Source organism: Choloepus didactylus, chromosome 3, assembly GCF_015220235.1.
Source record: "Choloepus didactylus isolate mChoDid1 chromosome 3, mChoDid1.pri, whole genome shotgun sequence".
Taxonomy (NCBI): Eukaryota; Metazoa; Chordata; class Mammalia; order Pilosa; family Megalonychidae; genus Choloepus; species Choloepus didactylus.
Window position 1 is genome coordinate 15,998,333 of NC_051309.1, and position 19,613 is coordinate 16,017,945.

Here is a 19,613-nt window from a genome sequence, read left to right on the forward strand (position 1 = left end):
TGAGAATCCACATTGCCATCAACATTTTTCTTTGATTCTTTTCTTTTGCAAACATCTTTCTAAAATCAAACCCCCCTTTAAGAGAGGGTCCATGTTGTCAAATGCATATTACTGAGAGGGATGCAGATATTGTGTCTTTGATTTAGGCCTAAGGAAGAGCATGATGTTACTGATGATGATGATGATGATAATAATAATAATAACATTTTGTTGACCAACTGCTATGTTTCAAGCAGAAAGCTCAGTACTTTATATTCCTTGACTCAATTTATAAGGATGAATTTTATGATTGCTATTTTCTAGATAAGGAAACTGAGATTTATTAAGGCAAGCAATTTGATCCTAGCCATGTTACTGCAACAGGAATTGAGGCTGGGGGCTCTCTGGCACCAAAATGATTCTCTTGTGTTAACTCTGTTAAAAAAAAATAATTAAGCAATGTATTGAGACCCATTGTCTATGCCAGGTATTGTACAAAATGCTAGGGAAATAGCTGTGAATAAAATAGCCTCTGCTCCCAGGAAGCTTTCTAGATTCTGGCAGGTGATAGACAATAAACAAAGAAGCAAGAGAAACAGATAAATATAGAGTATGTCAGATGGCTGTAAGTGCTATGGGGAAAAATAAATCAGGGTTGCAGACTAGGGTGACATTTGAGCAGAGGGCTGGAAGAAGTAAGAATCCACAGATGTGAGGACCATGCTTTCGACTTTAGTTAAATTATCTATAATTCTTATTGGCTACGTACTCTCATACCCATCTTATACATGGGGAACCTGAGGCTTAAAGAGATGAAATAACTTGTCCAAGGTCACAACTAGAAACTCAAACCCGATTTTCTCTTACTCCAAAGCCCACAAGCTTTCTGTCACCACGTCCATGTTTCCTCTTCTCCTTGTCCATTCGCCCAGCAGTACGTATTGAGGGTCTAGGATGGGCTGGGCCTTGCACTAAGCACTGAGGCTGTGGATATGGACCAGGTGGAGATGATTTCTGCAGTATTATCACCCATACTTCCAACTACCTGATGAAGATGCCCCTGGATAACCCACCACAAACTCACCTGGAGCCAAACCAACCTTCCTTTAAAGTCTCCTTTCTCCTTCTCCATCCCCATCCCCCGCTTAGCAGAGAGCCTAATAAATCATAAAGCAGCATTAAGGAAGGCATTTCAAAGTGAGCATTGTACATGGGGCACTGTGAGGACCACACATCAGTTCATGGCTGGGGCCTTACGTTTGCATCATTTGCTTGGGAGCTGTCAGACCCAAATGCTTCCTTTGTTTGTTCTGCAAACACAAAAAACAAAAAACAAAACAAAACAAAATACCGGAAGAGGGAGGCTAGGGGAAGAGGTAGGTGGGTGGGTGGCCAGGCTGAGACATGCTGCATTCCAGTGATTCAGGTCGGCACTGGGGTGGGTGTCAGTTATCACACAGAGCCTCGGAAGAGGCCCTCCCTCTGATGAGATGTGGTTTTCCAAGGAGGACAGGCATTCCCACTGCCAAGCAGCTGAGGGGGTGCAGACATGCCATGCTTCAGCATTGCTTACCTACCTGAAGGCTTCTGTCTCTCTCCTTCAAGGAAATAATTACTTAATGATCACCCACAACCACAACCACATGTCCTCCACATTGGAAAGCTGGCTCCTCCACTTCATATCCTAGGGAGTCCACCTAGAGGAAAGATGTGGGATCAAGTTGGACAGAAGCTAATACAGAATCTGCGTGCCTTTGTATTTATTTTTTACTGTGTTTTAAATGTCCCCTCAGGATGTCACCATGATGGGAGGTTGAGCACAGGTAGAAATGTTGGCTTCTAGAACTTTCTAGAACTTTCTCTTCATAAGCACCTGCAGGGAGGTGTGGAAGGGATTGATGGATCCTGCTTATGCTGAAGTGTGGCCCATGTCTAAAAACGATAAATGTCACTCTTCTTTCATTAAGTGAACAAAATCATGAGCTTCAGAGGCAGGAAGGGTTTGGAGACCTCGAGATCTGACTTTCTCACTTACAGGCTCTGTGACGCTGGCAAGGCCCTGAACTTCTCTGAGCCTCAGTTCCCTCACCTAGGAAACAAGGATTGGGCACTTAAGTGGGATGATTAAATGAGGGAATGGGGGTAAAGCCACTGGTACATAATAGGTGATCCATAATGGTGGCTCCTGTCCCCTTATCAGATAAAGGGGGTGGAGGGCCAAAACCAATTCCCACTTGAGAGAGTTTTCACAAGGAAATTTTCTACCTCCTTCCAAAATCCAATCTTGTATTGTGGACTTTAAAAATCACTTTTGTTGAACATCTATTACGTAAGTAATGGGGCACTAGATGCTTTAGATACTTTGACCAATGTCTGTCTGACAACAACCCTTAAAGGAGGTTTCATTATTCCCATCTGAGAGATGAGATGATTGGGCCTCAGAAGGGTTGAATAACTGGTCACAAGACATTGGTTAGTAAGCAGCAGAGGTGAACTCTAGCCCAGGTCCACTTGACTCCATGATGTTGGAAGGTAAAACTCTCTCCAATTCTGCCAGTAGCCAAGGGCCGTGAGTTTACTAGAAAAACCAGCAACCTCATGGATTGGAAGGAATCTTCAGAAGGCTTCAGATTAGTTCTCCAATGGTTGTGCCAACCAAGACCAGGAGGCTATCAGGGATCAGGGTTATTATTTAATGACCCCTGGATGAGTTTAATAGTGTTTTTCTATCTCGGGGCTCTGTTGAATTGAGATGTGTGAGTGGGGGAGCAGGCATCCTGGTGGATTTTCAGGGCTGAGAATACATATCAGCCTTAAGGGAAAATGTCCTTCCTGTGGTGTGGCTGGAAAGAGCTTGGGGTGTTGGTTCACTGCTCTTGGAGGTGAGGGTGAAGTTCACAGCTGGGCCCTGGATGCCATCCCACTCTGATACTGGGGTCTTTGACATTTCTCAAACATGCCAAGAATGATCCTAGTTACTAGAAATGTAGACACCACAAAGAAAGGGATTTAGTTTTCATTTTTGTTATGCTGCTATTTCCTATCCCTAGACCAGTGCCACCAAATAATGGGAGCTCATTGTAGGGAATAAATAAATTAACTAATTTTAGGGCATTTGCTCTGACTATTCCCTCTGTTTGGAAGATTCTTTCCCCAGACAGTCAACCTGGCTCAATTCTTCTCTTTCTTTAGGTCTAGGCTCAAAAGCCACTTCCACAGAGACCTCCCCTGACCACCCACCTAAAACTGGCCAAACTCCATCACCTTTGTATCCTTCCCTTACTTTTATTTTCTCTACCTCTTGTCTATTTGTGGGTTTATTATTGCTTTCCCCACAAAATTCCATGAGGTATGGCACCCATCCCTTGTGCAAGGCTGTATGCCCAGCACCTAGAACAGGCAAGAGTCAGCGCTCAATAAATTATCTTTTGAGTGAATCACTAAATGAATGAATACATAATCCATGGAAAGAGCTTGGCACAGTGCCTGGCACATAACAGGTGATAGATAAATGCTCATTTTATGATGATGATATCCACATGTCAGTCTGAGGCTGGCATGCTCCGGATTTGCCACTGATAACACCCAGTGCATGTCCTCTTAGGCTGGTGAGTGCAAAAGACTGTCCTTCCACCCCACCTGCCAATCCTCCTTGCCACCTTGATAGACACTAAAGAACAGTGCTTTAACTAACTTCTGCTCCCCACTTTCCCTCTTTGTGGAATTGTGACAAGGCATTAGAAACAATTGATCCTCTCTCCCCAATTCTTTAATTAAAATGCTTTCAGATATTTCATACTAAGGTGTAAATGACTAACAGAAGTCTCATCCCTGCATCCCACCTGCATTCTAGCCACATGACCTCTCCCAGCTTCCAGAATGTTCATGTCTTTGCTTTCATACATGTGGTTCTCTCTGCCTGAAGTGCCCTTGTTCTACCCCATTTTCTACCTCAAGAACTCTACACTCCTTTGAACCCCAGATATTTGAACTATTTCTGCTCTCGTTTTCCAAGCTGCTTTTCTCCCCTTCCACTATAACCCTTTTCAAGGGCCACTGTACTTATCGAGACCTCCCTTGTCCAAGGCCAGAAATGAGCTCCACGAGGGCAGAGGTCCAGCACATGTAGGGGAGAGAACAGGCAACTCTGACATGAGCCAGTAAGGGACATCTTTCAAGCTCTGGACTCTGCTGCCAGACCTCCCGGGGTTCGAATCCTGCCTCCTGCCTCTTCCGAGATGTAATACCTTGATGAGTAACTTAATCACACCGTGCCCCAGGTTTCCCACCTGCAAGTGGGGATACTCATTCTTACACTGCAGTAGGCACCATGATCTAATGGAGAAAACTATGGAGGCAGGATTCTGGAATAGGTCACGATAGGAGATGGCTTGGGAAGCTTGGGAAGGGGGGACAGGAAGAATGACACCACAGAGCAATTAAGTCATTCCTTAAACAATTTTCCTGCCTATAATGAACCATGAATTCATTTGGAACCAGACAGAGAGAAATCAAACAATAGCTGAAAATAATTCTGAAAAATGCCCAAAGCTTTATTATCTTTGTTAATTTGGCAGAAAGTGAACCTTGTTGAAGTCGTCAGTCTGGTAGTTCTTTCAAAGATAAGCCTTCACAGCTCTTCTACATAAAGCTTTGGGGCTGTAGAAACAGCCTCTGATAATCTCACATCCAAAGAAGTGAATATGAAGCCACTTCCAAAACATAAAACAAAAACTGCAAAACCTGCTTAAACACTCTGTGGCACTCTCATCGCACAGAAGTTCATAGATCTTGGGGGAAGTGGAGAGATTTGCAGCCTGCAGGGCTCATGGCATCACCTCTCCGAATGGACCCTGTTCTCTTTGGACCTCCTTAGCACGATTTGTCCTGAAACATCCTAAGGAAGAATTTGCAGGTGTCCGCCCAGGACTCCCCACAGTAATCCAGGGCCACCTTACTCTGAGTGGCAATTTCGGGATCTTCCACGCACTCGGGGCCTTTGGTGGTCACAGTCTGGGTTTTCACGGGGCTGGCGCGTGTGGCCTCTTCGACCTCTGGCTTCATGTCCTGGCTGGGTTTCCTTTCCTTGATTAGAGTGGAGTTCAGTAGCTTGAGACTGGCTTCCGGAAACTTCTTTCTGCACATCCTGGCCCTCACGACGCTCTTGGGGTTTTCACAGATGTTCTGCCCCTTCAGGCTCTGGCCGAGTTGTTTCCATAAGGCCTTTGTTTTCTTCACAGACTGGAGGCATGAGTCTAGATTGCCACCGAAGTAACAGGAAAATTCCTTGTCCTTTTGGGTGCACGCGACCTTCAGGGTGGCGCTGCCCTCAGTCAGCTCGGTCACAGCCCATCTGCATTCTGCTAGGTCTTGGGTGGCAAACTTGCCATGGGGCAGGTGCTCATGTGTCTGGCTTCTGTGCCTCTTCTTGGGCTTGCCCGGAGTGGATGTCTGCTTCCGGCGCTTGTCACCTTCCACCAGGAGCACATACATGGCCAGAAGAAGGAAGGAGAGCAGGGAAAGGCTCTGAATCCTCATGGCTGCACTTGGCGGGAACCTGTTTGACAGAAGACAGATGAGTCAGCACCGGGCCACGTTCAGGCGGAGCAAGGCTGCAGGCTGGCCTCATCCCACCCTGACACAGACCTGCCAGCTTTACAAGCAAGATTAAGAATTTCTCTGGTGAATGGTATGCTTGGGAGTGGTTGAACTGGGAAATTTATATTGCATCTATGTTTCCACAGTTAAAAGAGCAACTAAAGAGGCAATGACAATTAAATTCATGATCCTGGACTGGGTCTAATAATGGAGGAGAAAAGGCTTAAAAGGACATTACTGGAACATATGAGAAAAATTGGAATAGAGACTGCGAGATTTACATCAATGCTAAATTTCTTGAACTTGATAGCTGTACTTAAAGAGGTGACAGAAGTGAATAACCTTATTCTTAGGAAATGTCCATGGAAATACTATGTGTTCGAGGAGCATGATGTATGCAACCTACTTTCAAATTGTTTAGAAAATTGAAAGGTAATTACATAGATAGATGGGTAAAGATAAAAAGGTGAAAGAAAGAAAGAAAGAAAGAAAGAAAGAAAGAAAGAAAGAAAGAAAGAAAGAAAGAAAAGAAAGAAGGAAGGAAAGAAAGAAAGAAAGAAAGAAAGAAAGAAAGAAAGAAAGAAAGAAAGAAAGAAAGAAAGAAGAAAGAAAGAAGGGAAGAAGGGAAGGGACGGGAACGGAAGGGAAGGGAAGGTAGGTATGGCAATTGAAGCAAAATGTTAAAATTGGTGGATCTGAATTTCTGGAGGGATGAGTTGGAGCTCTCTGTATAGGTTTTGTATTATTTTTGCAACTATCCCAGAAGTTTGAAATTATTTCAAAAATAAAAAGTTAAAAGAACAAAAACAAAGAATCTCCCTGGCTCCAGGAAGTCCTAGCCAAGCAGCCTGTCCACTCTGCTTCACATAAATTTGTGAGTATCACAAAATTGTTCCTGTTCCTTCACTCCTTCCCTTGCCCTCTGAGCCTCTTTCACTCCTGCATTTGTTCACTCATTCACTCCTTCATTTGTTCCTTCAACAAGCATTTATAGAGCACCTATTCTATGCCAGGCACACCAAGGTAAATGAGAAAGTCTTGGGTCATAAAGACCTTAAAGAGCTCAGGTCTTTGACCAAAGAGTCTGTCCCAACCCTGCCCCCAACTTGATCTTGGGCAAGTCACTCTCCCCCTCTGTATCTCAGTTTCTTTATCTGGAAATCAAGGTGTTGCAGGAAATAATTGCCCAACTTGCTTCCAGTTCCAGTGTGTGGATTTCTATCTCACGGGTCTACCTGGACTCAGCTAACTGCAGCATGAGAAAGAGATGGTGAGTGTCACAAGAGGGGATGCCTGACGCAGGTGCCGGACTCGGGAGGGGTTTGGATGCTCTGCACTTGGGGTGGAGGAAGGAAGAGCTAAGGAAAAGCAAGAAGGGGGGAGAAACTTTCTCTTTGACTGGGGCCAATGAACCAGGTGGAGAGAACTGATTTTGACCCAAATGTTTAGGCTGCAAGGTTGAGGAAAACGACATGTCTAATTGATTGCTGGAGCCCAGTGCATAGCACCCTGGGCGGATAGAAAGCCCTGAATCAAGACTTTTAAAAAGAAATCATTGGATAAATAGGATGACCTTAAATACCAAACTAAGCTGCATGGATTTCATTAGACAGGTGATAAAACCCCACACCTTAAAGGAGAAGGAAGTACTGTTTCTCTTTGACCGTACAAGGTGCTGGCACTGGCCCAGCACTGGATTCTCACCTTGTTTTATCCACACAAAAGCCCCGGCAGGTGGTTATTAATACTATCACCCCCAGTTTACAGATGTGACAATTAAGGCTCAAACAGGTAAGTAAACTGCTCAAAATCCCAGAGCAGGCAGGCAAGTGGCAAAGCTGAGTCGGGGAGCCAGGTGGCATCTCTCTGGCTCTTTAATCATTTCCGGTCTTTCATTTTTACTCTTCCCTTCGGAAAACATTGGCTGCTAATAATAAAAGCCATGCCAGGTTTGGTTTGGCACAGTTGATGATGATTAGATATTTCATATTATCCGCGCTCAGTTTGAAAAAAAAATACAAAATTTTGTTTGAAAGAGGGGCAGGCCCAGGAAATGGCCCGTCCCCTTTCCATCAGCCAGTATGGCCTCTCCTTAGCGGCAACAGAGGGGAAGACAGAGGAGTGTGGGCTCTGGCCATGCAGGGCTGGGACCTGAGGCTGGGTACTCTAAGACTCATTCATTTCTCACATGGGGACGCAGCGCCAAGTCCCCGAGTGGTTCAGGTTACAGACCCAAGGGACGTGAGGTCCTGGGTAGAGTGAGGAGGAGGATGGGAAAAGAGGCTATAAGGGAGCAAGCTCTTACCCTGTCCAGAGTACACAAGTCCAAGATTATCCCGAAGACAAACCGAGCATGCAGGCTGTAGCAGTCTGATCCGTGGCGAGGCAGGACAGGCTATTTATTTAGGAGCCCCGGCAAGCCAGGTTGTTACGACACACATACCTGCTGAGCTTTATTCACACTCCTGCTAGCCACACCCCTTTGAAGGGTGCCAGTTCCTCTAGGAAACATGCTGGGTCTAATCCCAAGGGATGGGGTTACATGTGTGGTTTTAGGCCCTTCCCTCTCCATCTTTGGAGAGCCCCTCCTGGAAGAGGGAAGGATCCAGCAGCAGTATCTGTTGGGGGGAGTGATGATACGGGCAATGATATTCATTACACAGCTGCCAAGAGCTCTGCTTTTACCTAAAAGCTGTTATTTAATGCTCCTCTCATCCACTTCATGGTGTGATGCTGTTAGGATTCTTCTCATTTACGGATGGAGAAATCAGAGCTTGGAAAGATTCAACTGCTTAACCAAGGGCACAGAGCTAAGGGCAGGTAGAGCTCAGAATTCAAGCACGGGGCTCTCCGCATCCAGGATCTTAGCTCTTCCCTCCTGCCCCTCTCATTAAGAATTTGGGAATGAACGACTGAAGTTGAGAGAGCCAGCTCAGTTTCGGGGTCCCTGTTTCCGCTGAGCCATCTGAGGTTCCTAACCTGGGCAGAGGTTTCCATGGCCCCGAGAGACGGATACAGAGCCTGAAAGTGAGTATTTTCAACAGAAGTCCCCAGCCAGGATGCTGACTGTGTCATTCAATGACTCAAAGGGTCTTTGTATGAATTCCACAGGAGTTGGCCATTTCCCCAAGTTCCAAGCCTCTTGTAATATCGTCTCGTTCCTTTGTCATTTCCACCACCCTACCCAGGCCCCAGCCTCCACAAAAGGGTGCTGGTATTTTGGGGGGATTATTTGGGCTTGGGTGGGATAAAGCTGCCTTGTTCCACAAGGAAGCCCCAGATGAGGGTGTTTTCCTACAGAATGAGAAATTCCACCAGATTGTCAGGAGGTAGCCAGATTCCTTCTGGAGGAAGATTCTAGATCAGAACACAAAGCATGTTTATAAGGAAACCCGCAGACAGCAGAATATTTTCTGATAAGTGTTTCTCTGAGTTTTGGCAGGCAGTGTGAACACATTTCCCCTACTGGCTTCCCAGGGTACACAAGTCACCCTCAACTTCTGCCTGGATCTTTCCATTCTAAAACAGGGAGGCAGACTGTCCCACCAGGCTGTGTAGTCCTTTACCTGCTTGGCTCGGCCTTTTCTTCTTCATTTTTTAAACAGTTTTATCCACACACCAAACAATCCATTCTAAATGTACAATCAGTGGCTCTTGGTATAATCACATAGTCATGCATTCACCACCACAATCAATATGAGAACATTCCCAGTTCTTAAAAAAAAAAAAAAATCCCATACCCCTTATGGCCCCCTATTATTGACATTTAGCTTTGTTATAGTGCCTTTGTTACAATTAATGAAAGAATATTACAATGTTACCATTAACATTAATGCTTGTTTGCATTAATTGTATTTTTTCCCACTTACCACCCTAATATTAACACCTTGTAATAGTGGCGTACATTTGTTCTAGTTCATGTAGAAAGTTCTTATATTTGTACAATTACCAGCCTGTTATTCTAAACTCATTTACACACACACACACACACACACATATGTGCACAGTTCAATCTGGCCATGTTGTACCCCTCACCCACATTTCCTGAATACTCTGCACTCACCCACTTCCCGCCTTCACTCCTGCTGTTCCCTCTGCTTAGAAAGCCCTTCCAGTCCTCCGCCAGGTTAATGCTGACTCATTCTTCCAGGCCTAGCTCCAACGTCATCACCCCTCTGTCGGTGTCCTTGCCCCCCTGGCTGGCCCTTCCGTCTCTGCTCATAGATGGCGATGGGAACTCACTCCTGGAGAGCGCTGACTCTGCAGGCATCGTGCTAAGGCGTGTTCCCCAATGTTCTTTTGCATCTTGGTGCGCTTAGGACAGGATGTGCTTGTCCAGTGCACTGGCACAAACCGGAGAGGATGTGGTGCCCAGTCAAGGATGCTCACAGTCTATAGGGACTGCCGCAGGCTCCCCAGCCCCCAACACTCCCCAGGACCAAGGGAATCAGTCTCACCAGCTTCTCATAAGAAACTTCTAAGGAGGGCCTGCCCATTTCCTCCAGTTACAGATGGGGAAACCGAGGCTTGGGTAGACATAGAGCTCTCCTCAGAGCCTGGACTCAGGCCTGGTCTATTTGGTGATGAGCCTCCCAGCAGGGCACCTCAGACCCTGTCACGAGGTTCTTAGAGGTGAGTCTGCCTCTCCCCTAGACTGTAAGGAAAAGATACAAAAAGATGCAGACTCCCCCCACCCCCCACCCCGACCCTGGCCCACCCATCTTCATTTCTATGTTCCCATTACCCACAATGGTTCCTGGCATATAGGAGGCATTTTAGCTAGAATTATTTCAATAAAGAGTTGAGAAACCCAACTTCAACTAGCTCAAAAAAAAAAAAAAAAAAAAAAAAGGGAAAAAGAAAAACATTTGTTGGCTTATATAACTGAGCAATCCAAGGAGTAGGTCTGGTTCAGAAGCTCATGGATCCAAAGGTTCAAATGGTGTTTCTCTTTTTCTCGTTGATTCTCTCCATCTGTCGGCTCTACACCTCCTGCTGTCCTATTTCCTTCTCAGGCTGGTTCCTTCAACCTGCCATGGGAAAGAACATGCCCCTTTATCTCCCAGCATCCATATGAACTTGGAAAGGCATGCTGCCCATCCTTGTCCGACTCCCGGTCCACTGCTGGCCACATGGTCGACAGCCCCAGAATCACATGGAGCAGAAGAGGGAAGTTCTCAACAGAGGGGTTTCTGTCATCCACAGAAGGACAGAAGGTCAACAAAAGTCACAGACTGTTCTTTGATGGGTACTCATTAAATGGGACCAAATTCAGGAGAGTTTCACAGGCCAACCTGCTGAGAAAATCTTCCTTGAGGCTGGGATCAATTGAGATAATTAGGGAAGCCGTTTCAAACTCACAGCCACAGGAATAGTCCTAATGTATCTGAGGCTCAGCAAGAAAATTAGTTGCCTGGAAGAGAAGGGTTGCAATGAGACAAAGTGGAAAGTGAGAATGCTAAGGCAACATGAGGCCTTGAACATAAAGCTGAAGACTTTAAACTGGATCCCAAAGGCTAAGGATGGCGAACAGGTAGTCCACATGCCATCATTTCCCCCTCCCCACCCGGGGCAGGCATTGGTAATCGTTCATGCAAGGCACTCTGGCTGAGCCTGGGTACAGCTTTGGAAGCCTTTCAATCCAATTCTCCAGAACAGTCTCTCAGGGTGGGTGGAAAGGACAAAATTGGTTTGCCATTCCTGCTACTGATGGGTGGAGAGCCTTTGAGTATTTTTAAATAGGAGAGTGAGCAAGCTCACACCTTAGGGCAACCCCATGCTTTAAGCAAGAAACTGAAGTTGTATCAGGAGTGGGGTTCACATTTGAGATTTTCTTTTCCTTCACATTTTGTTTCAGTTTTAAATAACCGAAAAAAATAATAGTGAGACACATCTTGTTTGCTGTGTCAGTGCTGTGTGTTTGGCTCTGGTCTGAGAAGGAATTGTCCTTGGCCAACTCACCTCATAGAGAGATGGGATCACAGTAGTGTACCAAGACAGAGCCAACCAAAGGAGTGTCAGGGACCCGAAGTCTAACACTGTCACCATGTCATTGAGGCTTTGTCTTTGTTGAAGACTCGAAGTGGGCAAATATTCACCTAACAAAGCTTATGCACTCCTTCCACCAGAGTGATGAGGCTGGTTATCCCCATTTTACAGTTGAGGAAACAAAGATTTAAGAGATGGAATGATTTTTCTCACATTGTCTAGATAATGGTGACAATACTGATACAATAGCTCTCACTTAGATGGTGCTTCTACATTCCAAGCACCATTCTAAACCCTTGCATTATCTCACTTCCTCTTCACCACAGCCCTATTATCATCCTCTTTCTACAAATGTGGAAACAGAAGCACAAAGAGGTTAAGAAAGTTGCCCAAGGAGACCCAGCCAGGAAGTGGTAAAGCAGGATTCAAACCAGGTGGTCAGACCCCAAAGATCCTTTCTCACTACATTATGCTGGCTCTCACTGGTAGAGCTAGGACATGGCCCCAGAGTCCCACCAACCCACATTGCCTCCTTGTAAGTCAGAGGGGGCGATGAAGTAGGCATGGTTGTCAGCATGGCCCCTGGAAAACTGGGGGGAAGAAGCTACACAAGAGAACACAGCAGAAAATTGAAGCAATGACTTAGACCAGTGCTTCTCAAACTCTGCCATGAGATTGGATCCACAGGTCAGAGGCAGGACCTGAGAGTCTGTTTGTTACAAACTTCCAGTTGATGCTAATGCTGAGTAGAAAAAACTTAGATGATCAATGCTAAAGAATGGCAGTGAGGTTTGGGGGCCCAGTTTATCTAGATAGCCATCTGCATGGATGTTGTGCTTTGTAAGGGTCTGTGTTTATGGAGTGTGTGATCAGAAACCTCAGTCTCTACCTCTCAATGCCAAGTAATAGGCAGAGGGTCTGGCAAAGACCACGATTGCTAAGGGTCCCCGAGACCATCTGGTTGACTGTCTTGTTTTAAAGATGATGATACTGAGGTCTGGAGTTAGGAAGAGATGGGCCCAAGTTTGCTGCAGAATGTAAGCAGAGCAGGGACCAAAACCCAGGTCCTCTGAGCCATTTCAATTCTTGAACTATAGACATATCACCCCCACTGCACCCAGTTTCCCAAGAAGCATTGTCAGGCTCGTTATCCTGGCAGGATTGGCCGGAATCTAATCCGGGAGCATTTGGGTTACAATTATCAAGCACCTTCTGGTTACAGCTGAGGCAGGAAGGGAATTACCTGCCCTCAGACCTACCTGAGTACAGTGGGCAGAAGCTGAAGGCAGGGGATGTGCCAAAGGGATTCTCTGCAGTGAGTATGGTAGACTCTGGAGTGGAAAATTCTAGAGTTTCCACTTCTTACCAGCAGTGTTAGTCTAGGAAAGGCACTTAAACTTCTGGAAACTCAGCTTCTTCGTCTGCAAATGAGGGAGAATTATACCTTCCTCACCAGGTTGTTATGTTTAGATGAGATACATACACAACAGGCTTGGGGCGGGGGCGGGGGGGTGGTGACTGGCACACAATTAGAAAGAAATTAAATGTAGGTAACTTCTATTATTTTTATTAAAAATGAGGTAATGTTACCTATACATTGGGTTAATTATAAAACTCCCTCCTTCTCTCTCTCTCACATGCTCCCCTTATCCTCCCATTCCTTAATTATTATTTTTATTTTTTATTTTTTATGTTAGAGCAGTTTGAGATTTACAGCAAAGTTGCAAATTTGGTTTCTGTATACCCTGCACCTGGCCCAGCTTCTCTTATTGTTAACGTCCTGCATTACTGTGATACATTTGCCACAACTAATGAAGCAATATTGAAACTTTATTATTAATTAAAGCCCACACTTTATTCCAACTTTCTTAGTTTTTCCCTAATGCCCTTTTGCTGTCCAAGGTTAGGCTCCAGGTCCCACATTACATTTCGTCGTCGTGTCTCCTTTGCTTCTCTCGGCTGTGACAGTTTCTGAGAATTTCCTTGTTTCTGATGACCTTGAAAGTTTTGGTGAGGACTAGCTGGGTATTTTGTAGATTGTCCCTCTATTGGACGTGGTCTGATGTTTTTCTCATGGTTAGCCTGGGCTTGTGCCGTTCTTCCTAGGATCCAATAATTTAAATGTGGGCTAGCCGGAAGCCAGCACACATCAGTAGTGGGTTAAGGCTGGTAATTGAATTTGTGTCACACCCAGTCTGGTCTCTGGCAGGTGCTTTCACGTTCAAAACTTGATTGTACTCTAAGGAGGGTTGCTACCTTCTGGTTCCTTGACTGGGAGGGCTGGCCCTGGGGGCAATCACCAGAGATAAGCTCAGTGGGTGTGACTGGGTTCTGAGGTGAGCCTTGACTGTGCAAGGTTACCAGGACAAACTTGGTCAAAAATTAATCCCTCCTTCAAGGGTTACCTTGGGAACAGACATGGAAAATGCTGAGTTGCTGCATCAAAGTGATATTAATATGCTGGGTCAAATTATGTGCATTCAGAACTTACTCATTGTCAGAAAATGGGGAAATTGGTTAAACAAACATCGGCTAAAATCTGATTAGCCTGGCTCAAAGCATTCATCTTAGGCCTACTGAACATTTATTTGCATTCCAAATATAAGTGTTCATTATTCATGAGATTTCAGAATTCCTGTTCTGTATCAAATGATACATTGTGCTACATTTGACTTCATTAGAAAATTAAAAGCCAGGGTAGGGTTGCTGGTACAGCACTGGATATGAATGCAAATTGAAAACCTACTAAAGTTCATTTATTATATTATATTAATTATATTATATATCATATTTCTTACTAAGAAAAGAAAGCTCTGTTTAACACTGCAAGATATGGCACCCTATTTTGTTAGAAGCATTGTGCAATGTTTGGCTCTTACTATGAATCCATCTAAAAGGTAAACCATGGTTTTTGTATTATGTTAAACCCTATGAAATTGATGTTTTTTAGTAGGTCAAAAGTGGTGACTATCAGTAATCTCAAATGGTTCAACTTAATAACAATCAGTTTTTCTTTTCCTCTCAAGTAATAGGGTGATTTCAAAGCCCTGTATTTTCATTTTTTAAAAAAAAATAGGTTTTTAGGTCTTTTATAATAAGCTTTTCCACAAAGCAAGATCATTGATCATCTCTAGGTTTTTCATACCTTTGTTTTTAAGGAAATAGTTATTAAACATCCTTTAAAGGAGTCTGCTCCTTTTGAATGAAACCTCCCAAGGTACATGGATTTTGTATCTACACACACACACACACACACACACACACACACACACACACACAGGCGTGCCACCTCTATATCTTAGGGGAGAAGAAGGTGCTGGAGAGTCTTTGTCTTTTGAAGTTTTAGTCTCCAGTCCACATGTGTTATAAAGAGGGCCAGTTGCCCCCCTGAAAGCCAGAAAAGGGAGACGACAAGCCCCTTTCCTCTGTGGTAGGGCCGTGAGTCACCACGCACTTGGCATACAACCATTTACTTCCATCAAATGAAGCAGCAAAGATGTTTAGATTAAAGATGCTGTAAAACAGCTCTGAAAAGGCCAGTAAGGGCACCCGGGCGGAGCTCCAACGCCCAGAGAACAAACACACTCACACCTGGAGTGGGCTGTTTGGGGGAAGAAAGGGATGGCTAGGGGAGCCAGAACGGGGTTGGCCTCTAACCAGACGTCCTTCATTCCTCCACTCATTCATTTGCTCACTCATTTTTTTCCTTTACCCAAGGAGTACTTACAGAGCACCTACCATGTCCAAGTCTCTCTCTACTGCTGGCTGGGAATGCAATCAAAACAACATGGTCCTTGCCCTGAAGGAGATGGGAGAAATAGGGGTGAAAGAAAAGGATATCAACCTTGACAATATGAGGGGTAATTGCTCTGCTGGTGGGATGCATAATATGTTACGGGTGAGGGTATCCAACCCAGTCAGAGGCAGAGAAGAATTCCCCGGAAGTCTGCAACAGTTAAGAGAACTCAACTTGGTGGGGGAAAGGAACATCATTTATTTAATCGTTTTTCAGTAACCACTTTATGCCAGGTACAGCACTGGGCACCATAGGCATTTGGTTCCTGCCTTTGAGATGTGGCCAGTCTAGCCTGGAGCTCGCTGCAGTAGTGACCCCTGGTCACTCCCAGGCTTCAAGCCCCAATGGCCTTTCATCTGCCCACAGAATAAGGTCCACATTTCTGAATCTGACACATGAGACCTTTCTCTTCCCAGCTCAATACCAACCAGCCCCCCACCCCACCCGTGCACACATATCTTATTCACTATTTTCCCCCAATGCCAGCCTGTTTCAGGATTCTTTGCCTGTACCAAACTATTGTCTCTGACTAGAATTCCCTTCCCTCTTATTTACTTGGCAAATTCCCACTGCTTCTGAATCCCTGTCCCACAGAAGAATTTATCACACCCTCATTTGGGTTCCTCCAGCTTTTTAGAGACTTCACTGTTATTAGAGTCAGTTTGTCACTGCGTTGTGCTTTATTTACATGCCTGTCATTCTCATGCTCTTGGAACTTACATTGCTAGCCCAGAGTTCAAGCGTGAAGCTTAGAAAGCACTTAGCAAATATTTATTGGATTGAAACGGATTTTCTATTTATCAAGATCTGTCTGGTTTTCATAAAGAAACAAAGCTCAAGTCAACACAAATAAAGTGGGGAATTTATTGGAAGTTTGTTATGACTGAGGGAAGGAAAAAGTTGGGCTAGACCACCCAGACACCCAGAACTGGGGACTTGAGTATCACCAGGACCTCCCCTTCTTGCATCACATCTGTTTTGCTCTGCATGGCTGCTTTTACTTTTCGTCTGATTTCCTCTACATGGTTGAAAACATGGATGTCAGCAGTACCAAGCTGAGGGACCTCCCTTTTCTGTAAGTTCAGGTGTGAAAAATTCCAGGGTGAGACCCTTTGATTGGTAGGAATTCTCATGCTCCTATCTTTGGACTCCTCGACCATGGCCAAAGAGTAGGACTGTGGGAGAGAGCCTGCCCCCACCCAGACATGTGGCTGGATTTGGGGGAGTAACAGGTGTGCTCAAGGAAGCTGAGCATTGTTTCCAGAAGGGAGAGGCTCTGTTGGTTTTCTGCCTGTACTGGAAAAAATTGGGAATAAAGTAGATGAAAAGGTGTGGGGCAGGCCACTCAGGAATTCATTGTAGGCTTCATCCAAACCAGTGGCTCCCAACCGTCCAAGGATGAAGACCCCTTTAAAACATCTAAATACTGTGCAGACCTGCCCTACGGAAAACTCGTGCTTTTAATCAACCCCGATTGAGAAACAAGATGATGAGGAAAGTGACAGCAGCTACTGCTTGAGCTATTACCATGTCCAGTTTGCATGGATAAACTCATTTAATCCTTGTGCCGCCTTTCTGAGATTGACACTATTATGACCCACATGTAGATTTGAGGAAATTAAAATTTGCCCAAGGCCAGATGCCTAGTGAGTTGCAGGTCCAGAGCTCCAAAACAGATTGCTCACACTCCAAAGAAAATCCATGCACTTAACCTACACTGCTATCAGAAAGGCTCAAAAGGCAAATGGGAATTTGGTAGTGCTTTTAAACACAGCTGCATTTTATTCACCATGGTTCTCTACTGCCAGGTGAAAATTATCTATTTACAAGATACATTGTTATGCCACAGGGGTCATGGATCCCTGCCACAAATTCCCTTCCATCACTACATCTTTTCTACTCTCCCCTGGCCCTGCCGGCCCCTGCTCCAGGGTCCTTTGGGGCCACCGGCTAGAACGCTCTGAGATCCGCAGGCTGGCACCTTCCCATGAGGGGGGCGGAAATTCCACTCGGGCTCGAGAGGGCAAAGGTGGAAGTAACACCAGCCCCGTCTGGTTTACAACCTCGGAATTTACACACCTTTTCTATAGAGGAGAGTCAAGACGCAGAGAGTGACATCGAGTCATTGAGCATGACCGAGGGTGGGGAGAGAGAATCCCACCCCAGCCAGCAGCTGCCGGGTTTGGTTTACCAGCACATTCCTCTTTCCTCTCAGTGTCGAGCTAAAAGCAGATCAGTCTTTGCTTAAAACCACCAGCTGAATGAATTTGGTGACTTCTTTAAAATTTGTCTTAGACTTTAGTTGCACAGACCAAGTTTCACAACAACTGTTCCTACTTAAGGATCATCTGCAGGGTCTAGAGGGGAGCTGGTTTAGGATCACCTTCTTCTGACAGTGATTGCGACACTCGTGTCTCCCGTTTTCAGAGGCGTTTGTGACTCCATCGCGCCACCAGGTGGCGACCTTGTCCTGAAAGACTGGACTGGGCTAGGGAAGAGGCTTGTCCCTTCTCCTTTGAATCCTTCAATATCTTTTCTTACTGGCAATCATACGTCACACCTACATAGCACAATATCACAATAACAATAAATTACTACATTCGACCTTTACAACTACTGTGGCAGTGGCAATTATTTTCCCCTGAATTAAAGATGAGGAAGCGGAGTTAAGCAACTTCACTAAAGTTACACAACTCGTTTGTGGCAGTTAGGAACTGTACCTCTATCTTCCACGCCAAGGCCAGGGTTGTTTCTTGCTCTAAAGATAGGGAAAGATGAAACATGACACCACAACCCAAAACTATTCCTGACAGTAACTGAGCGCAAGATTCTGGAAGAATCCATCAGGGAGCTGCATTGAGAAAATCCGGGACAAGACTTCAGCTCACAGCCTGCCCTGGCTGGACTTCAAGAAGCCGAGAAGCCCAGAGAAAAGGAGAGATGGAAAGGGACAGAAAGAAGCTCACCGGGAAATGTGGGGCAAAGGGTGAGCAAGTCGAAAGCTGGAGAATGATGGTGAATATGCCTTTACATGAAACTTGTCTTTTCCAACTCTAATTTTTAAGGTATTGATATATAATGACTTCAGGGGAACATAAAATATGTTATTAAAAGGACAGCATAAGCCTCCCGGCTGCTTGCAGGATGGCATCTGACTCAGGCTTTGCAGGCAGAGAAAGGGGGGGGGGGGTGTCTTTGGCTGATTTTTGGCCTCAATGATTGTGGGGCTCCCAGACCTGGATATATTTACAACTAGTCTCACAGGAAGGGGTTTTTCATGCTCATGTTTTTCTTAGGCATTTTATTCAAAGTGGTTTGACCCCAGCCATAATTGATGCATCTCTCAGGGATTCTTAAATCCTTCCAACAGACTGAGTATTGCTTGTAAGAAGGGCAATAATTGGCCCTGTGCCTTCCCCAACTCAATACACCTTGAATCTCTGAATGTAAGAGCAAGAACGTCTATCAGAGCTCACGTAGGTCCATGCCACCAGTTTCAATTCGCCAATTCAATTAATTTGACCAGTTATCTACTGAGTGCCAAAGTCAGCCCAGAGACATTATGTGTCACTTGACAGGGTCATAGAGCCCATGAAATAGCAAAGTGTATTAGCTGGGTAATACCGGTTGCTGTAACAAATCCCCAAATCTCAGGGGCTTAATACACTAGAAGTTTATTTCTGCCTCACGTGAAGTCCAACACGATGCTTCTAATCCACAGGGAGCTGTCCTCCAAACGGTGCCTCAGGGACTCAGGCAGCTTCTGTCCTGTAGCTCTGCAGAGTTGCTCTACTGAGTTTGAAGTTTGAGTGGAAAAGGCTCTGTGCCAAAATCTAGGCCAGCCTGAGATTTTTATTGTACCAAAGCCACGAGGTTAAGAATGGAGTGGACTTGGATTCCCATTCTAGTCCAAACATTTACAAACTATGGGATATTGGGCAACTCACTCGCCTCTCTAAGCTTCGGGTCCCTTATTTTAAATTTAGGAATCAAACTCTTTACTTTGGAGGGAGGTGGCGAGGATTAGGTGAGGAATGAGTGAAAGGCACAGAGTCTTTATAATAAATAGATTTAATAAGAGTGTCATTGTAGATGCTTGATGTATATATATTTTGAAAATGGCAAACACAGCAACCCCCTGACCCCCACCACCCTATGCCCTTCCTTGTCCTCTCATACACTCATCAGACTTGGCAACTTAGTTTCCATACACTGAGCTCCTAGCAGGTGGAGACTGAATCTCTCTATCCCT

General features: G+C 45.1%; 1 protein-coding gene across 1 annotated transcript; it reads right to left on the reverse strand.

Annotated features, from left to right (window-relative positions):
• Nucleotides 1-4,558: 4,558 nt before the first annotated feature.
• Nucleotides 4,559-7,969, reverse strand: FGFBP1 (fibroblast growth factor binding protein 1). Its single transcript, XM_037828902.1, has 2 exons — nucleotides 7,883-7,969; nucleotides 4,559-5,536 (listed from the first exon to the last, which is right to left on the reverse strand). Exon 2 carries the CDS (start codon nucleotides 5,515-5,517, stop codon nucleotides 4,852-4,854), a length of 666 nt encoding a protein of 221 aa, XP_037684830.1. The 5' UTR covers nucleotides 5,518-5,536; nucleotides 7,883-7,969; the 3' UTR covers nucleotides 4,559-4,851.
• Nucleotides 7,970-19,613: the final 11,644 nt, after the last annotated feature.

Bases quoted from the DNA above. Each gene is read 5' to 3' on its own strand.
- FGFBP1 (XM_037828902.1), bottom strand. From the start codon at position 5,517: ATGAGGATTCAGAGCCTTTCCCTGCTCTCCTTCCTTCTTCTGGCCATG.